The sequence below is a fragment of the Quercus robur genome, chromosome 10 (assembly GCF_932294415.1).
Source record: "Quercus robur chromosome 10, dhQueRobu3.1, whole genome shotgun sequence".
NCBI lineage: Eukaryota > Viridiplantae > Streptophyta > Magnoliopsida > Fagales > Fagaceae > Quercus > Quercus robur.
Window position 1 is genome coordinate 32166497 of NC_065543.1, and position 19631 is coordinate 32186127.

At 32.8% G+C, this 19631-nt stretch overlaps 2 protein-coding genes across 6 annotated transcripts; both read right to left on the bottom strand.

Moving 5' to 3' along the window:
* Positions 1-4923: 4923 nt before the first annotated feature.
* LOC126703346 (lipid phosphate phosphatase 2-like) lies at positions 4924-10486 on the bottom strand. Of its 2 annotated transcripts, none has more exons than XM_050402311.1 (8): positions 10214-10483; positions 8241-8470; positions 8032-8119; positions 7835-7944; positions 7611-7704; positions 6344-6532; positions 6147-6206; positions 4924-5398 (listed from the first exon to the last, which is right to left on the bottom strand). In XM_050402311.1, the coding sequence occupies exons 2-8, from the start codon at positions 8454-8456 to the stop codon at positions 5184-5186; spliced, it is 972 nt and encodes a 323-aa protein (XP_050258268.1). In that variant the 5' UTR covers positions 8457-8470; positions 10214-10483; the 3' UTR covers positions 4924-5183. The 2 variants fall into 2 exon arrangements, with proteins under 2 accessions (XP_050258268.1, XP_050258269.1); XM_050402312.1 differs by lacking the exon at positions 4924-5398 and adding an exon at positions 5461-5767 and having other exon boundaries at positions 10214-10486.
* A 966-nt stretch (positions 10487-11452) lies between these two features.
* Positions 11453-14909, bottom strand: LOC126703043 (uncharacterized). Of its 4 annotated transcripts, none has more exons than XM_050401948.1 (7): positions 14774-14909; positions 14609-14684; positions 14443-14519; positions 13701-13845; positions 12583-12687; positions 12205-12429; positions 11453-11888 (listed from the first exon to the last, which is right to left on the bottom strand). In XM_050401948.1, exons 1-7 carry the CDS (start codon positions 14854-14856, stop codon positions 11751-11753), a joined length of 849 nt encoding a protein of 282 aa, XP_050257905.1. In that variant the 5' UTR covers positions 14857-14909; the 3' UTR covers positions 11453-11750. The 4 variants fall into 4 exon arrangements, with proteins under 4 accessions (XP_050257905.1, XP_050257904.1, XP_050257907.1 ...); XM_050401947.1 differs by having other exon boundaries at positions 11453-11898; XM_050401950.1 differs by having other exon boundaries at positions 11453-11898; positions 13701-13814; positions 14774-14849.
* Positions 14910-19631: the final 4722 nt, after the last annotated feature.

Consider the following 19631-nt stretch of genomic DNA (forward strand, 5'->3'; position numbering starts at 1 on the left):
TATTAAGTCTCCCTCTCCAAACAAGTTTTTCAGCTTAACACGTGTGTATGTCGTACAAGTAACCGGGACAACAAAGGTAACCAATTATCATAGTTTCTTGTTTTTCATTCAATGAAAGGTGTAATGTAAATGTCGTGCACTCGTGCTGTTTTGACTATGTTAGGAAAAGTAGCCATTACTCATCTGAAAAGAAAGTCATATATATTGAGTAAATGAGGTTCAGCGTCTTGCATGTGCAAGAAATGAAACGATTAACTCCGCCTCTTGACAAATATATATTTTTTATCAGTTTATTTTGTCTATTGTGTAAAAAGTGCAGTTATATATACCTTGACAAGGAAGACACTTTTGAAAAGCTATACAATATTGGTGATGTTTTGGCACATAGGCTTGGAAAAGATACACCAACATCATTATGATCATAAATTCTAGATTATTGTTAAATTATGACTTTGGGTTAAGCACTACTGGTGTATCAAAAACACAGTATTTGGTTTTGGGCACAAACCCACTCTTTAGATATGTCTGTATACTTCCTTATACTAATATACTATTCTATTCTATGCTTTTATACTTGTATTATACTACGTACTAGTACTGCTAAGTTATTTTGCCTCTCTATATATGTATATTACTATTCATTCTGATGTACACTCCATGTATCATCATTCTGAATTTCTATATGGTATCAGACCAAGGTTATGAAACTCTCTCTTTCGATCCCTTTGCAACATCCTCACGTAGTAGCTTGTGCATTAATCCTCTCAAATCTCAAGTCTCAACCTCTTGAGCTTCCTCTTTGAGTCCCTAGCCTGAGCACGTCACTCGAAAGTACTCCAACTAATATGGAGCTTTCCTAGACCCTCACACGCCACTTAAAGTTTTGTCCCTCAATCCATGTGCCACACACATCGCCCACATTGAGCCATGCGCTCTGTCCCTCCTGGCACATGTGAGACATGCTCCAATACGTGTCTGACATACGTCTCGGTTGCCATTGATTAACCTGTTGACTTTGATCATTGACCAACTTTCATTTGACCGTGTATTTCATAGGTTTGTTTCTACATTTGATGTGTCTAAATGACTCGAAATGAGATTTCTCACATTGCTCGTACCATTTTGGGTTGCAAAAATGACCTTATTTAGTCTCAATCTACGTATAGCTTTCTCAAACGCCACAAACTGTAGCTTTGTCACTCAAGAACTTAAGAAACCCTATTAGAAAACCTCTTAGACTAATGAAGCCTTCTGCATTAGCCTCATTGATTGGTACAACAACCTTTAGATCTTCCTCCTCTTATCTCAATTAGAGCTCGTCAAAAAATAAACTCTCGTCGTCCCCCATTTAAGAATATTGGTGACAACAATTATTGTCATTATCGCGGTTGAAAACGCTTTTAAGAATATAGGTGTTAGCTAGGATCCTGTACGTTCCAATTCCTTAGGGTCTCTCATCATATCATCTTCTAGGAATACGAGCTCTTCACAAAAATGACAAAATTCCACATGCCCCTCTCCTCCACCACTCTCTCTTGAAGAGATTAAAAGCTCACCTCTTTGGCTAAAGGTTTCATCTCAAGAGTATGACATTAAATGCGAGGAAACTTTTGCCCCTGTTGCACACCTCCACAGTACACTCACTATAGACCCTCGTTGCTTGCTCTAATATTGATGCTTCTCCTTTTTGTTGTTTCACTATTGGGTACTTCTTTCTTCTTGATTCCTCCCTTATAACTCAATGTAGATCATTGTTGCTTGATCTAGTATTGAGATTTGAGACTAAATACCCCACTCTTGCTGACACTACCTCGAAACTCCTTTGGTTATGTTAGCTCTTACAAGATTTAAGTCTCTAGCTTGCTTCTACTAGTACTCCTGTACACTGTGACAACAAGAGTGCCACCCATATTGCTTGTAATCACATCTTCCAAAAACGCACCAAACAATTGATTGTAACCTTGCTTGACATCATCTTCTTCATAGCTCCCTCCAACTTCACTCAATTCCCTCTCATGACTCATGAGTAGTTTGCAAATAGAATCACCAAGTCACACCTTAAGGCGTTTCCGTGATTTAAGGACCGTTTGTTACTGTTGTTTAAACAATATTACACGTATTTTCACACATTTTTTTACCCATACGTATTTCCAAAAAATACAAACAACATTACTAAAAATCTCTTACCAAATGGGCCCATATATAATATCTAAACTACTCAAAATGATCTCTCATCCCCCACCATGAGTTTGAGGGGGTTGTTAGTGTATTAGAGGCCCCAACCCACTCTTTGATCCCATTGTATAGACGTACTTATACTTATTTGTATTGCATTGTATTATACCCTTGTACTTATATTGTTCTACTACTACTAGTAGATTATCTAATCTTTCTCTACTACACACTTTTTTACCCATACGTATTTCCAAAAAATACAAACAACATTACTAAAAATCTCTTACCAAATGGGTCCATATATAATATCTAAACTACTCAAAATGATCTCTCATCCCCCACCATGAGTTTGAGGGGGTTGTTAGTGTATTAGAGGCCCCAGCCCACTCTTTGATCCCATTGTATAGACGTACTTATACTTATTTGTATTGCATTGTATTATACCCTTGTACTTAAATTGTTCTACTACTACTAGTAGGTTATCTAATCTCTCTCTATATAGGTCCTCTTATGTATTACTATTCATTCCACAATTTCCTACACATTATCCCCACTTATTACAAGCACCGTAATTAGCAGAAATCAAAAAAGTTTTAAGTGGACAATTATTTGTTCACCAACCTCATTTTCTATTCTTTGTTTTCAATCACCCTTTAACTCACCTTAGAAGGAAACCCGTTAAACCAGATTATGGCTAATTAACTAATTGTACAATACTCTAGGAGTAAAATAATATCTCACTCTTTATCCTTATCTTGAATAATAGTGGATTTTACTTATTAAATTCATGATGAAACTCATTATTTATGAGCAGGGAGTACACAATATAATCATATTCCTAAATTATTGTATAATTTTTCGACTATTTTATCTCTCAATAATTTCACAATAACCTTTTTTTTTTACCCACATTTATGACTTTATAAATTATAAAAATAAAAATAAAAACCACTCTTTTCCTTCTCCGAGAATCTAGAAGATACCTTTAATTCAATTTATTTTATAATGAAACAACCTATCCCAAACTGATAAATTGGAAGCCTCAAACGCCATTTAGTCAAATCAAATGAGTTAGTGTCTACACTTTAGTCTTTTTTTTTTTTTTTTTTTCTTTTTCTTTTTTTGAGCAAAGTCTCATTTAATTCTTTTATGGTAAAAAGTCTCATAATTACTACCGTACTCTCTTGGTACGATAGTCACTCCACAAGTATAAGTGCTTGTGAGGTGGGGGGTAAGAATCGAGGTTCAAGTCTCCAAAAAGAAATTTTACACTCCTATACTAATAGATTAGGTTAGAGTAAAATTATATCTTGTAATAAAATACAATAAAAAAGTCTCATAATTTTACTTTGGAACTATTTTAGCAGTAATGTAGAGTAGAACACGCCAGCGACCTTTATATTGTTAACTTTTTACATTTTCAAGCAAGTTTTGGAGTTGGGGTGGTTGGCTCTAATTCTATCACTTTTTTAATTTTTGGAGAACCTAATTCTATCACTTAAATGCTTAACCAAATGACAGGACTACTTTTTTTCTTTTTCTTTTTTTTGGGAAATGACAAGACTGCTTTTAAGCTAGAATTAAATATAGGTCATTTTCATCAACAAAAAGAATAAGAAGTAGGTCATAAAATGCAGCAGATAAATCGACTAAAAAAAAATGCAAAGTAGAGAGGGAGTTCTAGAGGTAGGTGGCATCCACAACAGTTTCAACATTGTGGGATCCAAAAGCTGGGCTGGCTACTTGTTAATATCGCCCCAAAAGCAACGGACCAGCCAACATTTTGCAGGAAATCTTTGCCTCGTGGGGGTAGGGTAGAGATAAGGGTCGGGATTCAAGTCTTCAGAAGAAAATTTTATATACATATACATCTAAATTATGTTAGAGTAAAATTCTATCTTGTAAAAAAAAAAAAAAAAAAAAAAAAAAAATCTCATAATTCTACTTGGAACTATTTTAGCAGTAACGTAGAGTAGAACACGCTAGCGACCTTTATGTTGTTAACTTGTTACATTTTCAAGCAAGTTTGGGAGTTGGGGTGGTTGGCTCTAATTCTATCACTTTTTTAATTTTGGAGAACCTAATTCTATCACTTAAATGCTTAGCCAAATGACAGGACTGCTTCCTTTTTTTTTTTTTTTTTTGGGAAATGACAAGACTGCTTTTTTTTTTTTTTTGGAAATGACAAGACTGCTTTTAAGCTAGAATTAAATATAGGTCATTTTCATCAACAAAAAAAATAAGAAGTAGGTCATAAAATGCAGCAGATAAATCGAATAAAAACAATGCAAAGTAGAGAGGGAGTTCTAGAGGTAGGTGGCGTCCACAACGGTTTCAACACTGTGGGATCCAAAAGCTGGGCTGGCTACTTGTTAATATCGCCCCAAAAGCAATGGACCAGCCTACATTTTGGAGGAAATCTTTGCCTTGTCGCCTAAAAATGGTTGGGTAAGCCCAAATCTTTTAGCAGCCTGTTTGACAAGGGGATTGTAATTTAAAAGTGACATTGATTTAATATTATTTGCTGTATTTTTTTGGTTTGTGTTTAGTTACGTATTTTGTTAGAAAAAATTATTTAAATACTTCGAAAATAATGTTTTCTCCTGGCGAATCACACCATAAATTTAATTAAAAAAATCTACTATTATATGTGGAAACAAAATCTACTGTTATATGTGGAAAGAACATTTCTCCCAAAATATTGAATTATTACTCTTTTCTTAAGAACAATGAAATCTATGGGCAGTAGGGACGGAGGCACTACTGGGCTTGGGTGACCATCACCCTCCTAAACTTTGGGAGGAAAAAAAGTATATGTATTATGAATATAGACTGCTTTTAGAAATATGGCCCAATAAAAATTCGAGAACATCTATAGGAAGTGATCACATACTAAGTCCTATACATGGTTTAAAGTTAGAATATATACGTGACAAGTTGGATTTTCTATGTAAATAGACATGTCTAATTGTTTCATTTTTTTTTTAATTAAAAAAAAAAATCTAAAATCAGTATCTGCTTGTCGACCCAGCTTCCATTGAATCTAATGATGGACTTGTACTTTCTGAACTGGATTCTCCAATTTCTTTATTTTTGTCGTGTCTTATAAATAAAGTGTGTGCTTCATGTAGCTCCATACCAAGAGAGCGAGCCCTTCTTAAAGAGTTTCGAGGAACATTATTGCTCTCTGACAAATTTTGAAAATATGCATGAGGTGCCCAACCTGGATGTCCAGAAGAGAAGAGACTAAAGATTAAACATGACAATAAAGAATAAGAAGATTGGTGATAAACAAAATTCCAAGCATTTCACTTATAAAAGCCCCTTTGCTAGCAAAGTGTTTGAACAATTGATACAAGTACAACCATAAGTTTTAAGTGCACAAATAAGATACATATTTTCACAATTAGCTGCAATATTTGCTGATTTCATATCCCGAGCATATTTTCTTATTTTCTGTTTAGACCACCATACATGAATGAAACAACAGTATCATTTAAAGCCACAAAATATGAATCTAAATCTTATCCCCAGTGGCACCAATGGAACTTCACTTTCTGTATTTCCTACTCCAAACCACAGCTGTAGTAACCTTTCAAAACACAAAAGGCACACATGCAGATCAAATGTAGAGGATTATATGAATCTATTATGTTCTATGAACCTTACCAAGGAGCAATTCATGACCATTATTAGATCAATTACTTATGATTACTCAAAAGTCCCTCTCCTAATCTTAATAACTCGTCCCAAGTACAAGAGATTCACTAAACAATGGTTGATATCAGGTGATTTCAACATTACAGTTTTGAAAGGCATTCGGTTTGTAGAAAAAATACTATTGTGATAGATCATGCAACAATAGTACTTGTGTAAAATTGACCAAATTTCATCTTATTTAAAAAATTAACACCAACCTCACTTAGTAAAAAAATATTAGCATTTAGAAATTAAAAGTAAATGAGACATACCATTCACAGAATGAGGAAAAGGAAAGAACTGCAAGTAACAACATGAGGCTACTGTTAATCCTGCATTGAAAAAATTAAAAGGGAATTGGATCAGTGAGATAATCGTTTATGTTAATTGATATAAGATCCAATTTACCAAGATAAAGTAGGATCAAAAAAGAAATTAATCACACTAATTAATTTATTTTAGTGCAAACCTATAAGACCTCCAGCGAAGACATCTGTCCAATGATGCCAGTAGTCATCAACACGAGAAACTCCCACAAAAGCAGCAAAAAGCAATGGAAGAAATGGAACACAAAGTTTTCCAACATGGCCCCTGCGATCAAACACTCTAATTTTCCCTGATAAATACCATGAAAGGAAACCAAGACCTGCAAAAGACCCTGCACATTGATGACCATAATCAAAGTGAGCTCAAGTGTATTTGCACCACCATCTATGGATCGAAGTGTGAATGACCAAATCTTATGCTACCATATAACGCCTCTAATTACTGAGCAAAGAACAGGAGAAATGAATATGAGACCCTCCTGATCCCAAACAAGAATGGAAGTCAGGAATTTTCCTTAAGTATTTTACAGAATCATTTTGAAAACATTCCGCAGCTATTGAATATTCCAAGGCATCTTTGTGGTTCAATGAATTAAGCATTCTTATCAATTCTTATCATTACTGGACCAAACCAGCTGCTCTAGTCAACCCACTACACCACTCACCAAGTTTGTTTGTATGTTTGTCTTATATGAAAACTTTATGGCTTCTTCATGCTTGGCAGATTCAAACTCAAGAAACCTACAAAATTAAATCACCTTTACCAACCCTTTTGATGGTAATTTTAAATTAATTTCTCGCCACATTTTTAAGTAACAATTTTTAGTCTTCTTCAGAATAACTAGAAGAGTATAGTTACTAATAGGCATTCTGAACACTTAACCCAATTGTTTGAGCTGCTAAGGCAATAATGATGAACAGGAAAAGGATTTTTTTTTTTTTCCATTTGAAATTTTTCTATTTAATGGTTCAGATTAAATATACAAATTTAGAAGTGCATTCAGTGTCCTCCCTTACCCCCACAATCCTCACTTGTGACCCTCACTGAAATTCAATCCAATGAAAGGCAAACCCCATAGAATTAAGCCTAAGCCAACTCATCATTTAATACTAATACTATGTACATTTTTAGATCTAGAAAACAAAAATCTTAACTGTGATATGGACTCTTTTTGTTTCAAATGACAAATTAATATTTAATAAAAATTCCCACTAGTCTTTGTAAGGTATATATATGTTGAAAATAATGCTAAGACTATATGCATCGAACACAAAATAAAACAATGTCAGAGATGAAGATGAGGAATAAATGAATTAGATATGTATGTATCATGTCATGGTTAATAAATCATCCAATGGTGGTTGTTATTCTGCAAAAACAAGTAACCTGTAAATAGCTCTTCTACGTACATGAAGTGTGTCCACTAGGAAAGCTTTTGTATCCTTCCTTTATAATTCGTTTATCTCCATTACAAACGACATCCAATGTTACAGGATGGAAGACCTGACATGCCAGAGCATGAGGATAATAACATATTGGCTTAATACACAATTAAGAGGACTATCTATCCCATCAAAGAATTGAAGGAAAAAAGAGAAAAGAAGGTTGAGGTGGTATGAAATTAAGGACACACCTGGTTTCCATCAGGGAAACACCGCCAAAAGAAGTTTGGCCGTGGTCGACCAACACCATCTTTGATTGAATCCGTAATAACTCCAGTTATTAGAAGAGAAAATAGAGTGCCTGATCTTGCATTGCAAACAATATACAATGAGTTGCAAGCAGTGAAAGCAGGTTTATCAAAAGCCTAGAAAAGGAAAGGGGATTTACCCAATATGGCATGGTGCAAATCATAGACATCTCTTCTTCGAAAGTAACATATAGTAAATATAGCAAATGGCAACAGTACAGCATATAACTGTCACAGGAAACAGAAAGTGTAAGGGCATTTCCTTATAGAAGGTAATATAATTTGAAATCACAAGTAACATAGGTATACAAAATTACAAATGCAAAATCTAAGAATTTGGATACTGAACTGGAACAGCCCAAAAAGGGATAGTATCCTCTTTAAATGGGTATCTCAGGTCTGCCATCATGTCTTTCCCAACAAATCTGTGAAAAGGCTCTATAACATTCAGACCGATATCTATTACCCCAAGAACCAAAAGAATTATCCAGTCATGCATATGTCCTCTTGCCACTTTGACTCCATGAGATTTTACAGTGTGGCTTCCTAACATAATCTCAGGCATTTTCCCAAATTAAGCTGCAAAAGAAAAAGGGTTGGATCATTAGATGATGTATCTATCATAATTAGTGACAAGTACTACTAACCATTCAGAAAAAAATGATAGGAGCAAGTGAAACACCAATTGAAAATGTCACAAACTTAACACCTTATAAATAAAGTAGGAAAACAACATAACATATGCATTGTAATTATATTAGCCACATGAAACAACAAGCCTTGTGGTTCAATGGCACTAGTCTCTTGTCTGGGGGAAACATTGGTTCAGAGTTCCTCCCTCACGCACTAGTTGTAAGAAAAAAAATAACATGTCATCTGTGCATCCCAAATACAAAAAATAACTAGCTAGGGTACTGTCAACTTGGAAAATCTGATTAACTAGGGATTAAGAAATGTAATATAATCCAGCATTGATATTGGAATTAACAAATAATACAGCATTTTTTTTTTCTAGTTTGTTCTTGTTTCTTTGTCCTCTTAATAGGAGCTTGGATATTTTTTCAACAAGAATGAAATCCCCAAGTATATGATAAATATATATATATATATATATGCTATTATTATTCTATAATTTCATAGCTTCCCCATTCAAGATGAACACAATATAAAAGAAAAGGACTCTATCATCCTCTCACTTTCTTGTTGAGGACCTTCAAACTTCACAAAGCCATCCCATTAAAGAACCAGCACAACATTTTTCGCAATTTTTTTAGAAATTCTACTGACATTATGTATTTGAATTTGTGCATAATAAAAGTTGCATTAGTAGCGAACTTAGGTAAAAATAATGTTATACCAATCACAATAAGCTAAATCAACAATTGTTGTTAAAAAGAAAAACAGTGAAAAATATTATCTCTCTCTAACATTACTCATAACGAAACTCCATGGGTGTAAGAAATACCGATTTTTATAATGCCTTAAAAGTCCTACTCTAACTATACTGAAGAATTTTGGAAACACAGAGCCCAAGGCCAAGACTAATCTAAGTTCTTCAATTGTTGCATCTTGCATACCAATTGTTTAGGGCCATATCTCACCTGGGCTTTTTTTTTTTTAAAACGTCAGTGTGCAAAACATATAGAGCAACAACTAATCCCCTGGTGAGTATAATTCCTCGTCCTACACACACTCGATAATTATAGAGAGCAACCTCTTGAAGGTGGCTCCAAGGTATTGGCTAGGAAATATAATCCAGAACCTCATGAATCACATGGGGTCGTGAAAACCATTAGACCAACTCCTTGAAGTTATCGAGCACTAAAATTGGTTCAACGTACGCACTCTAACAAAAAGGTTTTTGCTTTGGTGATGCTATGGTGGGCCTGACATTTAGCCAGAATAACAAAGCATGCACATTGGGTTTAGGCAGTTTTTGAGTGTAACAAATATTTGTCTCGTTATTCTGCATCAGGATCCTCTCAAGCTAGGCAGAAATTTTATTTTAAGACCCAAAATCTTTATAACTGAAATCATAATTTAATGCTCATTTTTCTCAACAAAAGAAAAAAGGTTCATCGGAAATTATACAAGTAAGAAAAATCAACATTCTAGAATTTAACCTCTAATATCGAAAATTCAGAACAATGTTGCAATAGGCATATAACGTTTGAAGTAGCTGAGGCAAAAATTAATAGCAGATTACAAGAATCACCCAAATTCAAGCCTAATAACAAGAATTAAACACCCTATAAAAAAAAATTATAGGAAAACCCAGAAGAGAAAATAAAGAAATTAAAGTTTATAGAAAATAAAACCTACCTTAATTATGAGAGAATAATCCTGAAGAAGGAAAGCTCGAGGGGTCTTAGCAAGGGCAATCCAAGAAGGCACACAGGATAGAGAGGCAGTGAAATGCGCTCTTTGGATGATTTGAATTTTTTATTTATTTAATAATTCGATAGTTACGACAATAGGTGACAGGAATTTAAATTACAAGAGTTTAAATCGAACATATGCCTAAATAGAGAGAGGTACAAAACCGCACAATAAAAGTATTTGGAAAAATTAGTGGTTTCAATTTATAAAGGACAAAATTTTATGATTTGGCTAGCATGATGTTACATAACAAGTGAACAACTTTATTTTTTTACTTAATTGGCAAGAAAGTGAACAACCTTGGCTAACAATATAAAAGTGCTAATATGTTGCACTAGATTTAGGTTAAAATTTACTAGTTATGTAACAGAAAAAGATCTGATGATTCTGATCACTATAATAAGTACCAGCTATGCCTTGGCACCTCGTGGACAATATTATTTGGGCAAGTTTTCAGTTTTTCTCACCAAGAAAAAACTACTTAAGACATTACCAATGGGTTTCTTCTTTGTACAAGTTAACAGAATGGAGCAATTTTGGACGCTTCATAACAAAATATGTAACAAAAGGGTGGATCTTTTGTTTTCGTATTTCCTTTCTCTTCTTTTCTTTTTTATGAAAAATTTGCTTTTTTTTCAACCAGAACTTTAAAAAAAAAAAATTTAATAGTATTTGATATAGGGTCTATAGACCGAGTGACTACAGCTAATTAATACCTCAATGAAAATGGCCAAAAAATAAAACACAGTTGAAATGCCTAAACTAGGCATGATTAATTACTTTGTTTCTCTCCAAGAGTTTTGTAGTTCGACTAATAGATACCTCTTGGTGTTTCCAACACTCCTTGTATTTTGAATTATCATTATAAAAAAAAAATACTTCGTTTCTCTCCTCTCAGTCAAATAATGATGAAGTTCGATTCTCAGAAATAATAATAATAATGATCATTCTTCCAATTCCTTAAAACTGTTTACATTACATAGATAAAGATTTTCCAGCCGTAGGTTTTTGATGAGCAAATGTCTTCCACCAAAGTCAGGTCAGTTCGAAACATACTTAATTATGATCCAATTGCTATACATACACATAGAGCAGGATATTGTTAGTATACTTATTCAAATCAAATTATTAGTTCATTTACAGTAATTAATTTTGCTTTGTGCAATGCTCGTGCTATTTAACTAGTGCCAGAATTAACAAAAGCTTCTTTGCAATAATTGTAGATTTTACATTTGAGTTTTTAGTAACCAAACTTTTTCCCACCATCTCTTGGCACATATACAAGCTACAAGTTGAAAGTAAACCAAACTAGGGACGAAATATAATGAATTTGAAATCTAATTCTATATTCTAGCAAAATCTGTATGTATCTGTATGTCTGTCTAAAATCTGCACAATCGAAAAAAATCATAAAACAAAAAACAAAAGAAAAATTTTATGCTACTACAGGGATTCCATAGCTTGGCTCAAAATTACTGCACTAGAAGTCATTCAGGAGAACCTCCACGCCAGTGACCCCATTCACTAATTCCACATTCTGATAGAAATTTCTCGTAATCTTGCTCAAGCTTGCCATAAGCACGTGGCTCCTCTTCAAAAGAAACTTGAGATTGATCTTCTGAAAGGCTCTACACAATGATTCCAAATGAGTAAGCATGTTAATATAACAAACTAAAATGATTTCTGTTTAGCGATTCAAAATTTGGTGCTTAAACATGAGAGCACTTGAAATACATGATCTATAGACATAATTATCTTTCATTTGGTTGTAGAAAAAGGGGTAAAAGAAAAAAAAAATTTCAATGTCACAACCACTAAAAATGCATAGAGTTGTAAAATTCTGAATCTTCCCCCTCCTGAACTTCATCACTTTTGTCAAGAGTTAAGGTAAGAGAGATGTTGAGAATTACAACCACAATATTCCAAGTGCTTACATTGGAATGTGAACTTGACACAGCATCCAAAGTATCTGGTTCCAGTATTTCACTGAGAGCAGATTTCCACCGCATGCTTCTGCACCCATGATGTCGTCCCTCTGATTCATTCACAACTTGATGTCTGAACTTGCCAGCAACTCTAGTGTGCAAGGCAGAAATTATGCATCTGATGCAAAATGCTATGAGAGGAACCAGAACTAGAAAATATCCAGTGGTTTTAGCCTGATAATAAAATGTGCAAGCATGTTGAGGTCACTGAGATGCATCAACTTGTTATAGAAAAGTCATTAGAACATAACTAGAGCTGTTATAAACCAACCAAAGGTGACTTAAAATTATAGTATGTAGGCTGCAAATTTTACAAGACATACATACATGTGGTAAACAATAAGAGGAAAGCACATTGAAATTCCTCTGCTCCAGAAGTCCATGCAAGATATTGAGAGAGCCTAGATGGTTTTCTGGCAATTTAATTTGCAGCTTCAGAAGCCCAAAAAAGTCAAAAATCAGAACTCTTTGAAATCTATACTACCAAGTTAAATAAGGTTTATAAATCAACAATTGAAATGAATAATTTAGACTTCTCCAGAGCATTCAATCCATAGCAACTCTAGCATATCAATTATCAAAGATAAGGTTTAGTACATCACAAGATGCGTTAAGCGTGTGTGTGTGTGTGTGTGTGTGTCTATCTAAACCTTCATCTCAAAGCCACATTACCAGAACTGAATAGGCACATTGAGAATTAGGTGTTATGAGCCCCTTTCAGGAGTGGGTAAACAAAAGTGTTTCACAGCTCAGTTTCTTAGAGTTAAATCTACATGGTGCACAGGTGCAGACCTCAAATTGAAGGCTGACTTTGTAAGCATCTGTCAATACCAAACTTATCAGTCGAGATTCATTGCTGAATATCAATCACATTTCAAAATTATATTTTTTAAATTAAATCATCTTATATGTATTTTTCCTCTTTATATGTATACATATTTGTTACAATATTTTATTTGCACTTCCATGCTAAATTTATAATAAAAGATGATAGCTCATGATGACTATGCATCAGTTCTTGAAGCATGAAGTTAAACACGCTCAAATCTAAATACCTCAAAGTTACATATTTGCAAGCTATACTGTAGCAGACAACTCAAATTTTTCATCACAATATCTCTAAAATTCATGGTCATATTATAATCATACCTAATGCCCACACATAATCACAGTCTTAGTAAATTCAGATAAAGAAATAAAATGTGATAGGAACATAATGTAATTGGTGTAGCTACATGACACTCAGAAAATTGTAAGCATCCTCCTTTATCAGAGGGACATGCAAAGGGGAAAGATATGATTGGATGGTATTTTGTGTCAAACAAATAGATGACACAAAACGTCCAATACTTTTTTTTTTTTAATAAGTAAACAAAACGTCCAAAACTTAGTCAGAGCAATAACCAGTCAGACCAGATTACTAATGATCCTGCAGTCTTGCTCACCATTTGAGTGTCTCCTGAGGCAGAAGGAATGTTAAGGTGCTGCCCTTTGAAAACAAGGTCTATGTCAACGATACTCCTATTAGCAGCAGCGATTGCAGATATTGAGACACTATACTGCATTGAAATCGAAGTTAAAGTCTCACCCCTGCCAATCACATTGTTTAGGTGAAAATTAGGATTACATACTGAACTATATTAATTCTTAAATTTGAAATTACTTTTCAGTTCAAAACTTTGTTTAAACTTCCAAGTTAAAAAGTCATATCTTCCAAAATATTAATTATTTTAACTAAAGTTTCAGACATTCTTTCACAAAATTGGTGGCCAATGTTTAACCAAAAATTGAAACAGATAAATTTTCCATACTTCCTATTCATTACCAATAATTCAAATCATATAATTTGAGATATATGTAAATAACTAAACTAATCAATGACTTCTTCAAAATTTCAAATTATATGACAAAGCACTCAAATTTTGCAGCCCAAGTGTTCACTTTTGAGCACAATCCAAGTGTGGCGACAGTTCTGAAATCATCTAATTATTTTACAGTTAGTCAGAAAGATCCATAACCATAAAACCTACAAACAGAAAGAAATAATTCTGGCCAAAACCCAAAATGGGCATCTCTCAAACGCAGCCAAAAACCCAAATGGAACTGTGAAATGGGCATTGTTTCAAATGGATATAACAATAGTTGAGCAGCAAATAAACGAAAAGTAATTCAAAATCTTTGCCATACTCTTTGACAACATGAACCAAGTAGTGTTTGGTGGGGTGTTGAACCTTTGACATCTCCTGAATCCGAAACCTCCATTTCTGACAGCATAAAAGACACGGTTATGTTTGGTTGACGAGAAAAAAACTGTGGGAGAGAAAAGAAAAGAGAGCAAGAGATTGCACGGTACCTGAGCAATGTATCTAAAATGCTTGTGAAAGGAACTCTTACTGCTTGCCCACGAATTCAAATAGAAGCTTAAATCTCTGCAATAAAAACAGGAGGATGAGTATATTTTATTTTTTCCAAAATAAAGGGGGGAAAAAAGTGAGGAGAAAGAAAAAGGAGGGAAAACCTGTGAATGTGAGAAGGGAAGTTTGGGTTTGGAAGGAGTTTGGGAAGAAGAAGGTCTCGTCTTTGGCTTAGCTTCACTTCCATCACACAAAACAAAACCAAAACTCAAACCTTTTTTTCTTTTTTCTTTTTTTTAAGTAGAAGGCTACGTGAGTTTAACGGCTCCAATTAGCTCAATATGTAAAACTAGGGACAAAATGGGCTTTTGCCCTTTTCCATAAAACTAATTAGCCTTTTACCCTTCTTCCCAAACTAAATAGGGAAATACCCCTCTTTTGAAACTCGACTTTCTCAAAATCGAGTTAAAAAAAAAAAAAATTCTAAAGCCCTATAGTGACGTTTTTAAGGACCTATAGTGACGTTTTTAAGGACCTATAGTGACGTTTTATAACTTGATATTCACAGAATCGAGTTATAGGCAATAAAATTGCCTATAACTCGATTTTATGGATATCAAGTTACGAAACGGCACTATAGGTCCTTAAAAACGTCACTATAGGGTTTAACTCGATTTTGAAAAAGTCGAATTTCAAAATAGGGGCATTTCCCTATTTAGTTTGGGAAGAAAGGCAAAAGGCTAATTAGTTTTGTAGAAAAGGGCAGAAGCCCATTTTGTCCGTAAAACTAGACTCATTACAGCACAAAAATGTGATTCTTTTTTATTTTTTATTTTGGGTTTAGTGATATAATGTTTAACGGTGAGATGGATCTATTTTTTATTTTTTATTTTAAGTTTAGTGAAATAATGTTTAAAAGTGAAATAGAGATAATATTCTAATCTTTGTGATATTTTTGAAAGTTGATAAAAGTTTAAAAACTTAAAATTTAGGAACATTTAAAGAAAAGTTATAAATTACTCTTTTAACTGGTTTGTATTTTTAAATTTAAAATTATTTAACTAAACAATGGGGTTATTTTTTAGAGTTTAAGAATTTGTGTGGGGATATTTTAGTAAACAAAATAATGAAACCCAAACAATGAATCTTATTACTAATAGTATAGATAGATACTGAAATCTATTTTTCTTATAAATATATAAAATTTAAATAGATAAAAAAATAAAAATAAATATGAAAAAGATCAAAACTTTTCTTTTTTTTTTTTGGTTTGGTGCTTCCAAGCATCTATCAACATTTTTTTTTCGTTGATATAAGGAAGTCTTTGTTGAGAATATTTCACTTCATGTTTATGTGATACCATAAAAATCCTATCAATCAAGACTATGTGATGGAGGGAAGTTTGGACCCTCTAGTTTAGGGCAGGTCCTTTAATTCTATTAAGCCTACCACTCCCACTCTAATTTCCCCAAAGAGACATCAACTTTAAATTAATAAATTGACTGAGGACTTAGAACTTCAAACCACATCTTTCCTCAACAACAAACAAACTTTGGATAAATTGCTTTTCTTTTTTCTTTTCTTTTTTGGGGGGATAAATTGCTTGTTAAACCTAAAGTTTTTTGATATACACCACAATCAGTTTCTTTAAGATTTTTTTTCCTCTCCTTGTGTGTGTGTTAAAAATACTTAGTATTCTAAAAAAAAATGAGAAGGGGGGGTTGGCAAACTGTGAGCAAAGACACCAGCAATTATTTACGTTTATACATATACTACACTACTAATTTTAATATACTTATTGTAATAAAGTTTCATATATTTTTGGTAATTAAGTTTCACTCTTTTTATTTTTTTTTTTTTCAGAGGGACTAGGTTTCACTTAACCTACACCAATATTTGGTATTGTGTAAGTAGCATAGAACATTCACATCAAGTTCAATACAGTTTTAGTCAAATTTGGATTAAAAATCTCACACTTCCTACTTTGCTATTTACAATCTACTACATCAACCTCAATAATCTATCACTAATCTAATTAAATATTATTTTTTTCTGCTTTCCCAACTACTTTTTGTTGTTGACCCATCCTTCCCTATTTCAACATTTTTTGAAACTTTTCAAATTAATCAAACACAACCATATCAAACCTAATCAGATCAAACTAATCAAATCCAACATCACACATCAAACCCAAACATGCCCAATTTAGGAAATAATAAATAAACCCAACCAGACCCACACGACGATGGACCAACAATCCTCAACCCAACCACTGTCATTCACCACCCATCATGACCTAGCCATCGTCGTCCATCTAGCTTTGAAACAGCGATGTATGGTGTGAGCTCGAGTTTTTTGTTCCTTGGCTGAAAATGGAAACTAGATCTAAAACCAATTCATTGCCAAAGTCTGAGATGGTGCAAGCTTGAGCTTGAGAGAGAAAGCCTGTTGTTATAGTGTGAAAAAGAGAGTGAAGAACGAGTGTAACAAGTGTATGGGGGCCCAAATGATGCAGGAGACTCGTTGCATATAGCTACTACACAATATACTTTTCTAGAAGAGTAGTGTTTATTACATGTACTCTAATCCATAAAATTTTGCACACTATCCTAAAATAACAGAATTCATGACTTGAAGTGCGATTTCAAAGTGAATCAAATTGTGTGCAACAACATTTTTCCAAACTAAGGGCTTTTAGTGCTCTAGACAATTGGAACGAGTGGAGAGGTTTTTGAGATAATTTGAGGTTTTCTAGATAATCTAATTAAGTAATTCAACCACTTTCGAATTCATGTGAATTGCTAAGAAAGGCTAGGGCAAACTTAATTGCAGCCGTTTTTGTATAAATGTTAGCATGTAACTTAAGTACGTAATTGAACAACACTTTTTCAAGTTTCAATCATCATTGTTGATTACCAAGCCAAAGATAAACAACTTACAAGATTTACGTTACAATATCCAGGTTGTGAAATCCGGACTGGACCGAACGGTCCGACCCGGTTACCTGTGACCTAGATCCTAACCCGGTTCTTTAGCAAGTGACACCCGATTCTGAAATTAATTGGGAAAAACGCACACTTCAGGAATAGAACCAGCGATCTCCTAGGAATTTGGACCTTTGTCCCACACGCTAACCACTGAACTACTAGGCTTCCTTGTGTTCTTCTGGAAACTTCTATTATATTTATTTTAATTCTACAAGATTAATAGTTTTGGATTTAATTTTATCACTATTTACTTAATAGTATTTTCTAAATTTTTTTTGTTCAAGAATTATTCTTTCACATCAATAAATATGAATATGAAAATTGTAAATTTATGTTAAAAATTATTTTATTTTAAATTAAAATGCATTTTTTATTTGAAAGAATAATAAATACAATTTGTTAAAGCTTGTTTATATTTATTATTTTCTATTCACTTTATAAAAATAACGAAAATACATTTGAAAGTTATTTTAATTGCTTAATATTTTTTTAAGGGTAAATTTTCATATTTTTACACATTTAATACATTTATTTGTATTTTAATTAATATTAAATTAATTTTGACGTCATCACGGTTGGACCTCGGTTGGACCTCGGTCCGACCTTAAAAACCTTAAACCTCTCCCTTCTCCAGTTCTTTGAACGGTCCGGGTCTGAAAACCTTGTACAATATTCCTCCACTAGATTTGCTTGAAATATTATCATAAGATATTGAATTTGGTTTTTTTTTTTTTTTTTTAATTATTGTGGAGAGAGTGAATTATTAATTTAAATATATAATTTTTTTTTTAAAAAAAAACCTAACATGTATTGGAACAATGGTACAGCCTTTATCTAATAAATAAATAAGGAATTAGCACCAATTTTACGAATTAATGTACACAAACTCAGAGGTATAGAATGGCCGTATCAATCTAAATCAAAATTATAATAATAATAAAAAAAAAAAAATCCAAGAACAGAATATATCAACCACTAAAACTCTTAAGGTCTTAGCAATGTAATGTTTTTAATATGATGTTTATTGTAATTATTATATTTTTTTACCATATTCCTCTCCTATATTGGCTCTCTTGGGTTCTGTTTTTTAATTACAAACTCCTCGTATCTGCAAGGAAATGAAAGCAAAGGACAAAGCTTTCAAAGTGAGAGTTGCTTTCGAAAATAGCGACTTTGAAATAGCACGAGTGCCTATGGATCTTCTTCATGTGATAGTCGAATTCCCGTAAAGTTCACATGCATGCATATACGCTTTAATTAAGAATCCTATTCTTTATTTTATAACTTCACAGAAAACATTAACAATTCAACTAGAAAACATGAAAGTCATACATACAGTACTATTTTATAAACACTTTCAATCCTGTCAAAGTACATACAATACATTGATCACTTTGAATATTTGTGATTTTTTTTTTTTTTGGTTAAATTTCCTTTAGAGACGACTAGTTATAAAAATAAAATAATGAAAAACTATAAATATATAGTCGTAATTTTTTTGTGATGTGTCGATAGTGTGGGATGGGAGGAGAGATTCCAATCAGAGATTTGATGCACCACAAAATATACGAATATATATTATCATGATTAATGCAATGTAAAAAGACCATTTGTTTTCTTGGTAGTTGCCATATTAATTAGAAATTTCTGAATTTGTATTCTCAAAAAAAAAAAAAAATCTGAATTTGGCCTTAATCCCTCCATTATTACTATAAAATTTTGTTTGAAAAAGTGAAAAATCCATTAAAATTGAAGAAAATACTGGTTTAAATTGAAACTTTTAAAACTAGAAAGTTTTTAAACCAGTCTTTTAAAATTTTAAATATGAGGTTCAAAATGTAATTTTTCTTTTGTTCTCTTTAAATTATCAATTTACATATATATTAGTATTATCTATACTACTAATAACAGGATTCTCCTGTTTGAATTTCATCATTTTTCATACTAAAATATCATCACACAAATTCTTAAACTCTCTAAAATACCCTTAAATTTTAGTTAAATATTTTTAAATTTAAAAATACAAACAGATTAA